The sequence below is a fragment of the Felis catus genome, chromosome X, assembly GCF_018350175.1.
Source record: "Felis catus isolate Fca126 chromosome X, F.catus_Fca126_mat1.0, whole genome shotgun sequence".
NCBI lineage: Eukaryota > Metazoa > Chordata > Mammalia > Carnivora > Felidae > Felis > Felis catus.
Window position 1 is genome coordinate 70,681,909 of NC_058386.1, and position 13,267 is coordinate 70,695,175.

The window sequence follows — 13,267 nt, forward strand, 5'->3', positions numbered from 1 at the left end:
GCAACTTTGCTAAATTCATGTATCAGTTCTAGCAGACTTTTGGTGGAGTCTATCGGATTTTCCATGTATATCATGTCATCTGCAAAAAGTGAAAGCTTGACTTCATCTTTGCCAATTTTGATGCCTTTTATTTCCTTTTGTTGTCTGATTGCTGATGCTAGAACTTCCAACACTATGTTAAACAGCAGCGGTGAGAGTGGACATCCATGTCGTGTTCCTGATCTCAGGGAAAAAGCTCTCAGTTTTTCCCCATTGAGGATGATGTTAGCTGTGGGCTTTTCATAAATGGTTTTTATGAACTTCAAGTATGTTCTTCTATCCTGACTTTCTCGAAGGTTTTTATTAAGAAAGGTGCCTGGGAGGAGAGGGAAGAAGATGGCGGCGTAGGAGGAAGCTGGGCTCACCGCGCATCCTGCTGATCACTTAGATTCCACCTACACCTGCCTAAATAACCCAGAAAACCACCAGAGGATTAGCAGAACGGAGTCTCCGGAGCCAAGCGCAGACAAGAGGCCCATGGAAGAGGGTAGGAAGGGCGGCGAGGTGGTGCGCGCTCCACGGACTGGCGGGAGGGAGCCTGGGTGGAGGGGCGGCTCGCTGGCCAAGCAGAGCCCCCGAGTCTGGCTGGCAAAAGCGGAGGGGCCTAATGGACTGTGTCTCGACAGCAAGCGCGACTTAGCTTCTGGGAGGTCATAAGTTAACAGCTCTGCTCGGAAAGCCGGAAGACTGGAGGACAAAGGGAGGGAGAGCTGCTGAGTCCCCGGACGGCAGAGCTCAGTTTGGTGGAGAACAAAGGCGCTCGTCAGGGCCATCTCCCCCGCCCATCCCCCAACCAAAATCCCAAAGGGAACCAGTTCCTGCCAGGGAACTTCCTCACTCCGCGCAAACACCGAACTCTGTGCTTCTGCAAAGCCAAACCTCCGCCAGGGGATCTGACTCCCTCCTGCTGCCACAGAGCCCCTCCTGAAGTGGATCACCTAAGGAGAAGCGAGCTAAGCCTGCCCCTCCTGCCCCCGTGCACCTTGCCTACCCACCCCAGCTAATACGCCAGATCCCCAGCACCACAAGCCTGGCAGTGTACAAGTAGCCCAGACGGGCCACGCCACCCCACAGTGAATCCCGCCCCTAGGAGAGGGGAAGAGAAGGCACACACCAGTCTGGCTGTGGACCCAGCTGTGGGCTGGGGGCAGACATCAGGACGGACTGCGGCCCTGCCCACCAACTCCAGTTATACACCACAGCACAGGAGAAGTGTCCTGCAGGTCCTCACCACTCCAGGGACTATCCAAAATGACCAAACGGAAGAATTCCCCACAGAAGAACCTCCAGGAAATAACAACGGTTAATGAACTGATCAAAAAGGATTTAAATAATATAACAGAAAGTGAATTTAGAATACTAGTCATAAAATTAATCACTGGGCTTGAAAAATGTATAAAGGACAGCAGAGAATCTCTTGCTACAGAGATCAAGGGACTAAGGAACAGTCAGGAGGAGCTGAAAAGCGCTTTAAACGAAATGCAAAACAAAATGGAAACGACGACAGCTCGAATTGAAGAGGCAGAGGAGAGAATACGTGAACTAGAAGATAAAGTTATGGAAAAAGAGGAAGCTGAGAGAAAGAGAGATAAAAAAAATCCAGTAGTATGAAGGGAAAATTAGAGAACTAAGTGATACACTAAAAAGAAATAATATACGCATAATTGGTATCCCAGAGGAGGAAGAGAGAGGGAAAGGTGCTGAAGGGGTACTTGAAGAAATTATAGCTGAGAACTTCCCTGAACTGGGGAAAGAAAAAGGCATTGAAATCCAAGAGGCACAGAGAACTCCCTTCAGACGTAATTTGAATCGATCTTCTGCACGACATATCATAGTGAAACTGGCAAAATACAAGGATAAAGAGAAAATTCTGAAAGCAGCTAGAGATAAACATGCTCTAACTTACAAAGGGAGACCTACAAGACGCCTGACAGATCTGTCTACTGAAACTTGGCAGGCCAGAAAGGAATGGCAGGAAATCTTCAATGTGATGAACAGAAAAAATATGCAGCCGAGAATCCTTTATCCAGCAAGTCTGTCATTTAGAATAGAAGGAGAGATAAAGGTCTTCCCAAACAAACAAAAACTGAAGGAATTTGTCACCACTAAACCAGCCCTACAAGAGATCCTAAGGGGGATCCTGTGAGACAAAGTACCAGAGACATCGCTACAAACATAAAACATACAGATATCACAATGACTCTAAACCCATATCTTTCTATAATAACACTGAACATAAATGGACTAAATGCGCCAACCAAAAGACATAGGGTATTAGAATGGATTAAAAAACAAGACCCATCTATTTGCTGTCTGCAAGAGACTCATTTTACACCTGAGGACACCTTTAGATTGAGAGTGAGGGGATGGAGAACTATTTATCATGCTACTGGAAGCCAAAAGAGAGCTGGAGTAGCCATACTTATATCAGACAAACTAGACTTTAAATTAAAGGCTGTGACAAGAGATGAAGAAGGGCATTATATAATCATTACAGGGTCTATCCATCAGGAAGAGCTAACAATTCTAAATGTCTATGCACCGAATACCGGAGCCCCCAAATATATAAAACAAGTACTCACAAACATAAGCAACCTTATTGATAAGACTGTGGTAATTGCAGGGGACTTTAACACTCCACTTAAGGAAATGGATAGATCATCTAGACACATGGTCAATAAAGAAACAAGGGCCCTGAATGATACATTGGATCAGATGGACTTGACAGATCTATTTAGAACTCTGCATCCCAAAGCAACAGAATATACTTTCTTCTCGAGTGCACATGGAACATTCTCCAAGATAGATCATATACTGGGTCACAAAACAGCCCTTCATAAGTTTACAAGAATTGAAATTATACCATGCATACTTTCAGACCACAATGCTATGAAGCTTGAAATCAACCACAGGAAAAAGTCTGGAAAACCTCCAAAGGCATGGAGGTTAAAGAACACCCTACTAATGAATGAGTGGGTCAACCAGGCAATTAGAGAAGAAATTTAAAAATATATGGAAACAAACGAAAATGAAAATACAACGATCCAAACACTTTGGGACGCAGCGAAGGCAGTCCTGAGAGGAAAATACATTGCAATCCAGGCCTATCTCAAGAAACAAGAAAAATCCCAAATACAAAATCTAACAGCACACCTAAAGGAAATAGAAGCAGAACAGCAAAGGCAGCCTAAACCCAGCAGAAGAAGAGAAATAATAAAAATCAGAGCAGAAATAAACAATATAGAATCTAAAAAAACTGTAGAGCAGATCAACGAAAGCAAGAGTTGGTTTTTTGAAAAAATAAACAAAATTGACAAACCTCTAGCCAGGCTTCTCAAAAAGAAAAGGGAGATGACCCAAATAGATAAAATCATGAATGAAAATGGAATTATTACAACCAATCCCTCAGAGATACAAACAATTATCAGGGAATACTATGAAAAATTATATGCCAACAAATTGGACAACCTGGAAAAAATGGACAAATTCCTAAACACCCACACTCTTCCAAAACTCAATCCGGAGGAAATAGAAAGCTTGAACAGACCCATAACCAGCAAAGAAATTGAATCGGTTATCAAAAATCTCCCAACAAATAAGACTCCAGGACAAGATGAATTCCCAGGGGAGTTCTACCAGACGTTTAAAGCAGAGATAATACCTATCCTTCTCAAGCTATTCCAAGAAATAGAAAGGGAAGGAAATCTTCCAGACTCATTCTATGAAGCCAGTATTACTTTGATTCCTAAACCAGACAGAGACCCAGTAAAAATAAGAGAACTACAGGCCAATATCCCTGATGAATATGGATGCAAAAATTCTCAATAAGACACTAGCAAATTGAATTCAAAAGCATATAAAACGAATGATTCACCATGATCAAGAGGGATTCATTCCTGGGATGCAGGGCTGGTTCAACATTCGCAAATCAATCAACGTGATACATCACATTAACAAAAAAAAAAAAAAAAAAAAAAAGAAGAACCATATGATCCTGTCAATCGATGCAGAAAAGTCCTTTGACAAAATCCAGCACCCTTTCTTAATAAAAACCCTTGAGAAAGTCGGGATAGAAGGAACATACTTAAAGATCATAAAAGCCATTTATGAAAAGCCCACAGCTAACATCATCCTCAACGGGGAAAAACTGAGAGCTTTTTCCCTGAGATCAGGAACACGACAAGGATGCCCACTCTCACCGCTGCTGTTTAACATAGTGCTGGAAGTTCTAGCATCAGCAATCAGACAACAAAAGGAAATCAAAGGCATCAAAATTGGCAAAGATGAAGTCAAGCTTTCGCTTTTTGCAGATGACATGATATTATACATGGAAAATCCGATAGACTCCACCAAAAGTCTACTAGAACTGATACAGGAATTCAGCAAAGTTGCAGGATACAAAATCAATGTACAGAAATCAGTTGCATTCTTATACACTAACAATGAAGCAACAGAAAGACAAATAAAGAAACTGATCCCATTCACAATTGCACCAAGAAGCATAAAATACCTAGGAATAAATCTAACCAAAGATATAAAAGATCTGTATGCTGAAAACTATAGAAAGCTTATGAAGGAAATTGAAAAAGATATAAAGAAATGGAAAGACATTCCCTGCTCATGGTTTGGAAGAATAAATATTGTCAAAATGTCAATACTACCCAAAGCGATCTACACATTCAATGCAATCCCAATCAAAATTGCATCAGCATTCTTCTTGAAACTGGAACAAGCAATCCTAAAATTCATATGGAACCACAAAAGGCCCCGAATAGCCAAAGTAATTTTGAAGAAAAAGACCAAAGCAGGAGGCCTCACAATCCCAGACTTTAGCCTCTACTACAAAGCTGTCATCATCAAGGCAGCATGGTATTGGCACAAAAACAGACACATAGACCAATGGAATAGAATAGAAACCCCAGACCTAGACCCACAAACGTATGGCCGACTCATCTTTGACAAAGCAGGAAAGAACATCCAATGGAAAAAAGACAGTCTCTTTAACAAATGGTGCTGGGAGAACTGGACAGCAACATGCAGAAGGTTGAAACTAGACCACTTTCTCACACCATTCACAAAAATAAACTCAAAATGGATAAAGGACCTGAATGTGAGACAGGAAACCATCAAAACCTTAGAGGAGAAAGCAGGAAAAGACCTCTCTGACCTCAGCCGTAGCAATCTCTTACTCGACACATCCCCAAAGGCAAGGGAATTAAAAGCAAAAGTGAATTGCTGGGACCTTATGAAGATAAAAAGCTTCTGCACAGCAAAGGAAACAACCAACAAAACTAAAAGGCAACCAATGGAATGGGAAAAGATATTTGCAAATGACATATTGGACAAAGGGCTAGTATCCAAAACCTATAAAGAGCTCCCCAAACTCCACATTGTGGTCTGAAAGTATGCATGGTATAATTTCAATTCTTGTAAACTTATGAAGGGCTGTTTTGTGACCCAGTGTATGATCTATCTTGGAGAATGTTCCATGTGCACTCGAGAAGAAAGTATATTCTGTTGCTTTGGGATGCAGAGTTCTAAATAGATCTGTCAAGTCCATCTGATCCAATGTATCATTCAGGGCCGTTGTTTCTTTATTGACCATGTGTCTAGATGATCTATCCATTTCCTTAAGTGGAGTGTTAAAGTCCCCTGCAATTACCACAGTCTTATCAATAAGGTTGCTTATGTTTGTGAGTACTTGTTTTATATATTTGGGGGCTCCGGTATTCGGTGCATAGACATTTAGAATTGTTAGCTCTTCCTGATGGATAGACCCTGTAATGATTATATAATGCCCTTCTTCATCTCTTGTCACAGCCTTTAATTTAAAGTCTAGTTTGTCTGATATAAGTATGGCTACTCCAGCTCTCTTTTGGCTTCCAGTAGCATGATAAATAGTTCTCCATCCCCTCACTCTCAATCTAAAGGTGTCCTCAGGTGTAAAATGAGTCTCTTGCAGACAGCAAATAGATGGGTCTTGTTTTTTAATCCATTCTAATACCCTATGTCTTTTGGTTGGCGCATTTAGTCCATTTATGTTCAGTGTTATTATAGAAAGATATGGGTTTAGAGTCATTGTGATATCTGTATGTTTTATGTTTGTAGCGATGTCTCTGGTACTTTGTCTCACAGGATCCCCCTTAGGATCTCTTGTAGGGCTGGTTTAGTGGTGACAAATTCCTTCAGTTTTTGTTTGTTTGGGAAGACCTTTATCTCTCCTTCTATTCTAAATGACAGACTTGCTGGATAAAGGATTCTCGGCTGCATATTTTTTCTGTTCATCACATTGAAGATTTCCTGCCATTCCTTTCTGGCCTGCCAAGTTTCAGTAGACAGATCTGTCAGGCGTCTTGTAGGTCTCCCTTTGTAAGTTAGAGCATGTTTATCTCTAGCTGCTTTCAGAATTTTCTCTTTATCCTTGTATTTTGCCAGTTTCACTATGATATGTCGTGCAGAAGATCGATTCAAGTTACGTCTGAAGGGAGTTCTCCGTGCCTCTTGGATTTCAATGCCTTTTTCTTTCCCCAGTTCAGGGAACTTCTCAGCTATGATTTCTTCAAGTACCCCTTCAGCACCTTTCCCTCTCTCTTCCTCCTCTGTAATACCAAATATGCGTAGATTATTTCTCTTTAGTTCATCACCAATTCTCTAATTTTCCTCTCATACTTCTGGGTTTTTTCATCTTTCTTTTTCTCAGCTTCCTCTTTTTCCATAATTTTATCTTCTAGTTCACCTATTCTCTCCTCTGCCTCTTCAATCTGAGCCGTGGTTGCCTCCATTTTATTTTGCAGTTTATTTATAGCATTTTTTAGCTCCTCCTGACTGTTCCTTAGTCCCTTGATCTCTGTAGCAAGAGATTCTCTGCTGTCCTTTATACTGTTTTCAAGCCCAGCGATTAATTTTATGAGTATTTTTCTAAATTCACTTTCTGTTATATTGTTTAAATCATTTTTGATCAGTTCGTTAGCTGTTGTTATTTCCTGGAGATTCTTTTGGGGGGAATTCTTCTGTTTGGTCATTTTGGATAGTCCCTGGAGTGGTGAGGACCTGCAGGGCACTTCCCGTGTGCTGTCTTGAATAACTTGCATTGGTGGGCGGGGCCACAGTCAGACCTGATGTCTGCCCCAGCCCACCGCTGTGGCCACAGTCAGACTGGTGTGTACCTTCTCTTCCCCACTCTCCTAGGTGCGGGATTTACTGTGGGGTGGCGTGGCCCGTCTGGGCTACTTGCACACTGCCAGGCTTGTGGTGCTGGGGATCTGGTATGTTAGCTGGAGTGGATTGGCAAGGTGCACAGGGTGGGAGGGGTAGGCTCAGCTCGCTTATCCTTTGGTGATCCACTTCAGGAAGAGCCCTGCAGCACTGGAAGGGAGTCAGACCCGCCAATGGAGGGATGGATCTGCAGAAGCACAGCATTGGGTGTTTGTGCAGTGCAAGCAAGTTCCCTGGCAGGAACTGGTTCCCTTTGGGATTTTGGCTGGGGGATGGGTGAGGGAGATGGGTCTGGCCAGCACCTTTGTTCCCCACCAAACTGAGCTCTGCTGTCCGGGGCTCAACAAATCTCCCTCCCATTGTCCTCCTATCCTCCTGCTCTGCGAGCAGAGCTGTTAATTTATAACCTTCCAGATGTTAAGTCCTGCTTGCTGTCAGAACACACTCCGTCTGGCCCCTCCGGTTTTGCAAGCCAGACTCAGGGGCTCTGCTTGGCCAGCGGGCCGCCCCTCCCCGGCTCCCTCCCACCAGTCCGTGTAGCACGCACCGCCTCTTTGCCCTTCCTACCCTCTTCCGTGGGCCTCCCGTCTGTGCTTGGCTCCAGATAATCCATTCTGCTAGTCTTCTGGCGGTTTTCTGGGTTATTTAGGCAGGTGTAAGTGGAATCTAAGTGATCAGCAGGACACAGTGAGCCCAGCGTTCGCCTACCCCGCCATCTTCCCGACCAATCCCTCCAAATGAGAATCTAGCCATATTCTTTTAGCATCTATCTTCTTCTGTTTCTCATTTCATTGTAGGGAAACTTACTACTCCAGTAGTCTCTACCCTTCCGTAAATCAGAAAAAGCAAGGCACTGGCCTTTCTCATCTTACTACAAGGATACCGTGGGGAGGGGAAGAATACAAAATGGAAAAGATGGGGACAAAGACTGCAAGTTAGAATCAGGTTTTGCTATAGGAGTCAGGAGAGAATAAGGGCATTACTATTTCTATAATGCTTTCCTGAATGCTAATTATTCAATATAAGTGGTATGCAACCCTTTTTTAATCAAAGTATAATCAACTATAATGCAACCCTTTTTTAATCAAAGTATAATCAACTCTTGTAAAACAGGATTTTTATTTAGAACTTTCTGTTCTTAATTAAGGGACGCATGTTTGGCTAGTGGTTTGTCACTGTTGATTTCACATCCACTCTTGACCCCATCTTACCTGCAGAATATAGCGAATTTGCTGTTTTGTGAACTCTGACAATCCTCTGGGAATCAACGATTCAATGTCTTCTGACTGTAAGAAAAGAGAGCCTTATACATTGAAAAGATACACATGAGTATTGTAATTGTAGGGTCTGCAGTTCACAGACTTTTGTGCAGCAGAGCATATTTTTAGGAACATCAAAAGATTATTTCAGTTTTGGGCGATAATTGCTACCAACTTCATTTCTACCATGATAGTTCTTACTTTTAAAAAAATGATTATAGAGGCACCTGGGTGGCTCAGTCGGTTAAGTGTCCAACTTCTGGTTTCAGCTCAGATCATTACTTCACAGTTTGGTGCGTTCCAGCCCTGCACTGGGATCTGTGCTGACAGGGCAGAACCTGCTTGGGATTCTCTCTCTCTCTCTTTCTGTCTCTCTCTCTCTCTCTCTCACTATCTCTGCCCCTTCCACACTCATGTTGTTTCTGTTTTTTTCAAAATAAATAAACTTAAACAAATTATTTAAAATTAAAAAAATGATTATACTACAGACACTATGGAAAGTACCTTGAATTCTAGGCATTTTCGGGAAAAACTTTATGCAACCAATCAGATGTTCCATTTCTACATTTTTTTAAGAGTAATTTAAAAAACAAAAAGATGGTCTCTCAAGTCCCATTAAATACTCTCAGTGTATCTTTCAACAACTGGAAGCTTTGATGAGTGGTAAATATGACATTTTAGAGGCTGATTTTTTAAATAATGAAAATTGAGGATTTACATTGAGCTATGATGACTTATGAAAAAGTAAATGTTGACACAGCAACATTGAAAAGCTTTAACTGATTTTTTTTTTTAGTTGAAGCAATGCAAATTTATTATCCAGTAGTTTTGGAGGTTGGAATCAATGGGGCAAAATTAATGTGTCAGCAGAACTGCATTCTTTTGGTGGGCTCTAGGGGAGAATCTATTTCATTGCCTTTTTGTTTCTACAGGCTTCCTGAATTCCTTGGCTGGTGGCCTCATCACTCCCATCTCTGCTTCCATTGGCAGATCTCCTGACTCTGACCTCCTGCCTCTCTCTTTTAAGGACCGTTAGTGTTAACATTGGGCCCACCCACATAATCCAGGATAAGCTCCTCACTTTAAGATTCTTAACTTAGTCACATTTGCAAAGTTTATTTTACCATGTTAAGGTAACATATTCAAAAGTTTCAGGGATTAGGGTGTGGACATCATTGGGGAGCTATTCTGTCTTCCACATAATCTTATTGCCCTTCTTCTGAAGCTCATATCCATACAGGTTCCCTCTATGAGGTTTAGATCCAAGAGAAGGAGATTCTAATAGAGGAAGGGTCTTCTCTTCCACCTGCTCAAGACCCTCTTTGGATGACTAACCAAGAATCCACTTCCTCAGAAGACATCTTTCCCTCTTCCTCAGCGGGTGATTTTTCTCTATGGCTGCTGCAAGACAAGTTAATTAGAATACCATCCAGTACCTCTGACTTCAGTACCCTTATCCCAAACCATAGAAGGATGATGTCCTTACAAAAAACAAAAAACAAAAAAACAAAAAACAAAAACAGATAGCCAAGGACTGAAGTTAAGACATCACAGCACATACTTATCTTGCCAAATCCTATGCCCAGCCCACCAAGTATCATTGTCTTCTTTTATTTATTCAAATATAATTAACATACAGTGTTATATTAGTTTCAGGTGTACAATATAATGATTTAGCAATTCTATAAATTTCTCAGTGCTTATTAAAATAAGTATACTCTTAAGCCCTGTTATTTATTTCAGCCATATCCCCACTGACATTCCCTTTTGTGAGAAGCTTCAACTAATTTTAAGTGAAAATCACTGTAATGAATGCAGTATATCAATACATTGCAAATGAAGAAAAAAATTGGGGCACCTGGGTGGCTCAGTCGGTTAAGCGTCCAACTTTGGCTCAGGTCATGATCTCATGGTTTGTGAGTTCGAGCCCTGTGACAGGCTCTGTGCTGACAGCTCGCAGCCTGGACCCTGCTTTTGATTCTGTGTTTCCTTCTCTCTCTGCCCCTCCCCCACTTGTGTTCTGTCTCTCTCTATTAAAAAATAAATAAATGTAAGCAAAAAAATTTTTATAAAAAAGAAAAAAACACAAAAGAGGCCACTGTGCTTTTTTATTACATTGAAATCAGTTCTTTCTCTAGCTGATTACTTATTCCATTTGAAGTAATACTTAACAAAATGTGCATATATAATAGAATTAAAAATTGAAAAAAACTTAAGTTGATTTCTGTTTGGCATGGGTCATAAGGTTCAAAATACATTAAAACTAACTTTGCTACTTAGTTAATGTAGGTCTTAATTTTCTAAAGCAGAGAGTATGTGGTAAATGAAATTTTAAATGTTTTGATAAGCAAAGACAAAGTCATAAACAACAGTTGATGAAATATTTTTCACATTAATAATTATTACCTTTATGATTATTACTTTTATAGCCATTAGAAAAATATAAAAAAAATTAACATTTTAATTTATTTTTGAGAGACACAGAGAGATGGAGTGTGAGCAGGGGAAAGGCAGAGAGAGAAGGAGACACAGAATCTGAAACAGGCTCCAGGATCTGCATGGTCAGCACAGAGCCCAACCTGGGGCTTAAACCCACCAACTGTAAGATCATGACCTGAACTGAGTCGGATGCTTCCCCAACTGAGCCACCCAGGGTGCCCCATAATTACAAACATATAAATGGTTCTATCATTTTAAAGACAAAATGATCATTATATCTTTCACTAATCTGTGTTTCCAGTCTAATAAAGGTACCAAACTAAAACAGTATTATTGATGCAAATATCAGAATCTGCTTTGTTATCACCTATATTTGATTTTCAACTATTTTTGCACTTACCTCATCTGTAGACTCAAAGTCCTCTTTGCTGCAAAAATGAAAATAAAAAGATAGACAACCTTAAGAAAATGTATGTATTGATCATATATAAATGCTCGTGTTTCTAATTCTTTTATCTTAGTTTTAATATATCATAATAACAGCAATTCAATTTACAATTCAAATAAGAAATTTTAAGCTAACTAAAATGGCCCTTATGAAAAATAAAGATAATTTTCCTGAAACTAGTTAATCTACTAAAAATGACCAATATTGATTAGGGAGAGGAAGAGGCCAACATGGCAGAGAAGTGGGGCAATCCAAACTTCCCACATCTCTCAAAGAAGTTCTGAAGCCAAAGGACTTTGAACCCCCAAGAGTCTGGGAGGAAAAGAGACTGAGTCTAAAAAGGAGTCACTGGAACATCCTTGATGGGCTATAGGTAGGTGATTGAGAACTGGGGGAGATAAAATGGGCCATGTAAGCACAGAGGGGAGGGATCCCCTTTTGTGGAGAGACAAAGGGAAGGGAAACAGTTGCTGGGGAAACATACGACTGTATCTGGACAAAAGATAAACCTCGGCTGGGACTGAGAGCGATACCATCTCTAACTGCGGGGCTTTTTTGGACTGGGGCCAGCTGACCCATTCACACACCTGGGGAGGAGGGGAGCCAGCCCTGGGTTCGGTGGTAGGTCAGGGGTGCAGTACACAGTAGAAGAAACCAGTCCCCTCCTTGGAGTGCTGTGGGAAAGGACAAAGCCTGCCTGCCTCTGCCATCCCGGGGTTCAGCGGGGATGTCAGCAATACAGTCTGCAGCAGGAAAAAGTGGTCCTCCCTGAAGTGCTGCGGCACAGACAAAGCCAGCTGGGAGCACATATCATGCTGCACAGAGAGGCACTTCCTCAGTGCCAGAGCAGACAGAATGGGATTTTGAATCCTAGCCAAGCGCTGGTCAGGGGAGTCAGGGGAGCAAGAAGGCCCGCCCCATCTGCGCCTGCTGCACAGTGAGGAGGACTCAAATGGAATCCACCAAGCCCCATGGAGAAGAGGCTGGGGGATCACCATTCCCCCCCACCCCCACCCCTGCACCACCAAGGGGAGACCTCAGGGATCTGTCTGGGGCCTATAGTGGAGGCAGAACCAGCCTACACCAAACCACGCCCTCCATGCCTGGTCACTGCATATCTGCTGGAGCAGGACAGATGCTGTGAAACCAAAGGGCTCTATCATCCAGACCAGTGCTGCTGCAGACCCTGGATTAATTCTCGGACAATTCTTGTTATTTAGATATATATTCCCTTCTTATCTCTTCCCTCCTCTAGGCTGGTTACTGTGGTTGTTGGTTTGTTTAAGCAGACATATTTAATCCATTCTCTTCATACATGTTCTACACCACCTTCTCTACTTTCCTTTCCTCTCTTTGGAATAATCAAGCCATAGTTTCTCTGTCTGGGTAATTTTATCTTTTATTTTTCCCCCACCTCCTTCTTTATTTTCTTTCTTTCTCTCTCTCTGGATAAGGCCATTTAGCCTCTCTGCCCAGTCAATGTTTATTTTCTCTTTGTCCCCACCCCTGTCATTTTTCTCTTTGTATATGCTCTTCCATCAGCACTGCCTCCACCTTTTTCTTTACTTGTAGCTGGTGTTTCTGCTTTTTTGCTTTTGGATTAGTTTGTTTGTTTTATGTGTGTGTGTGTCTGGTCTGTCTGTTTGTTTGTTTTATTTGTCTGTGTTTTTGCCTGTCTTTGTTTCCTGTTGGTTTTTCTGTTTGTTTTCCTTTCCAGGGCTACTTCAAATAACAACTCAAAGCAGATCTTGTGGAGGGTCCAAAACATCACTACAAGTAGAGAAATAAAATGACCAAAGTCGGGACAACACAGAGCAAGTAACACTCTCCAAAAAAACACCTACTGAAGGGCCAGGTCCTGAACAGT

General features: G+C 41.7%; 1 protein-coding gene across 1 annotated transcript in view; it reads right to left on the reverse strand.

Moving 5' to 3' along the window:
• The window catches only part of POF1B (POF1B actin binding protein), a 121,175-nt gene that overhangs the window by 23,710 nt on the left and 84,198 nt on the right, over positions 1-13,267 (reverse strand). Inside the window, exons 7-8 of the mRNA XM_019824047.3 lie at positions 11,353-11,380; positions 8,466-8,540 (exon numbers count right to left, since the gene is read on the reverse strand). Coding sequence (XP_019679606.1) covers positions 8,466-8,540; positions 11,353-11,380 — 103 coding nt within the window. The remainder of the gene's footprint in view (positions 1-8,465; positions 8,541-11,352; positions 11,381-13,267) is intronic.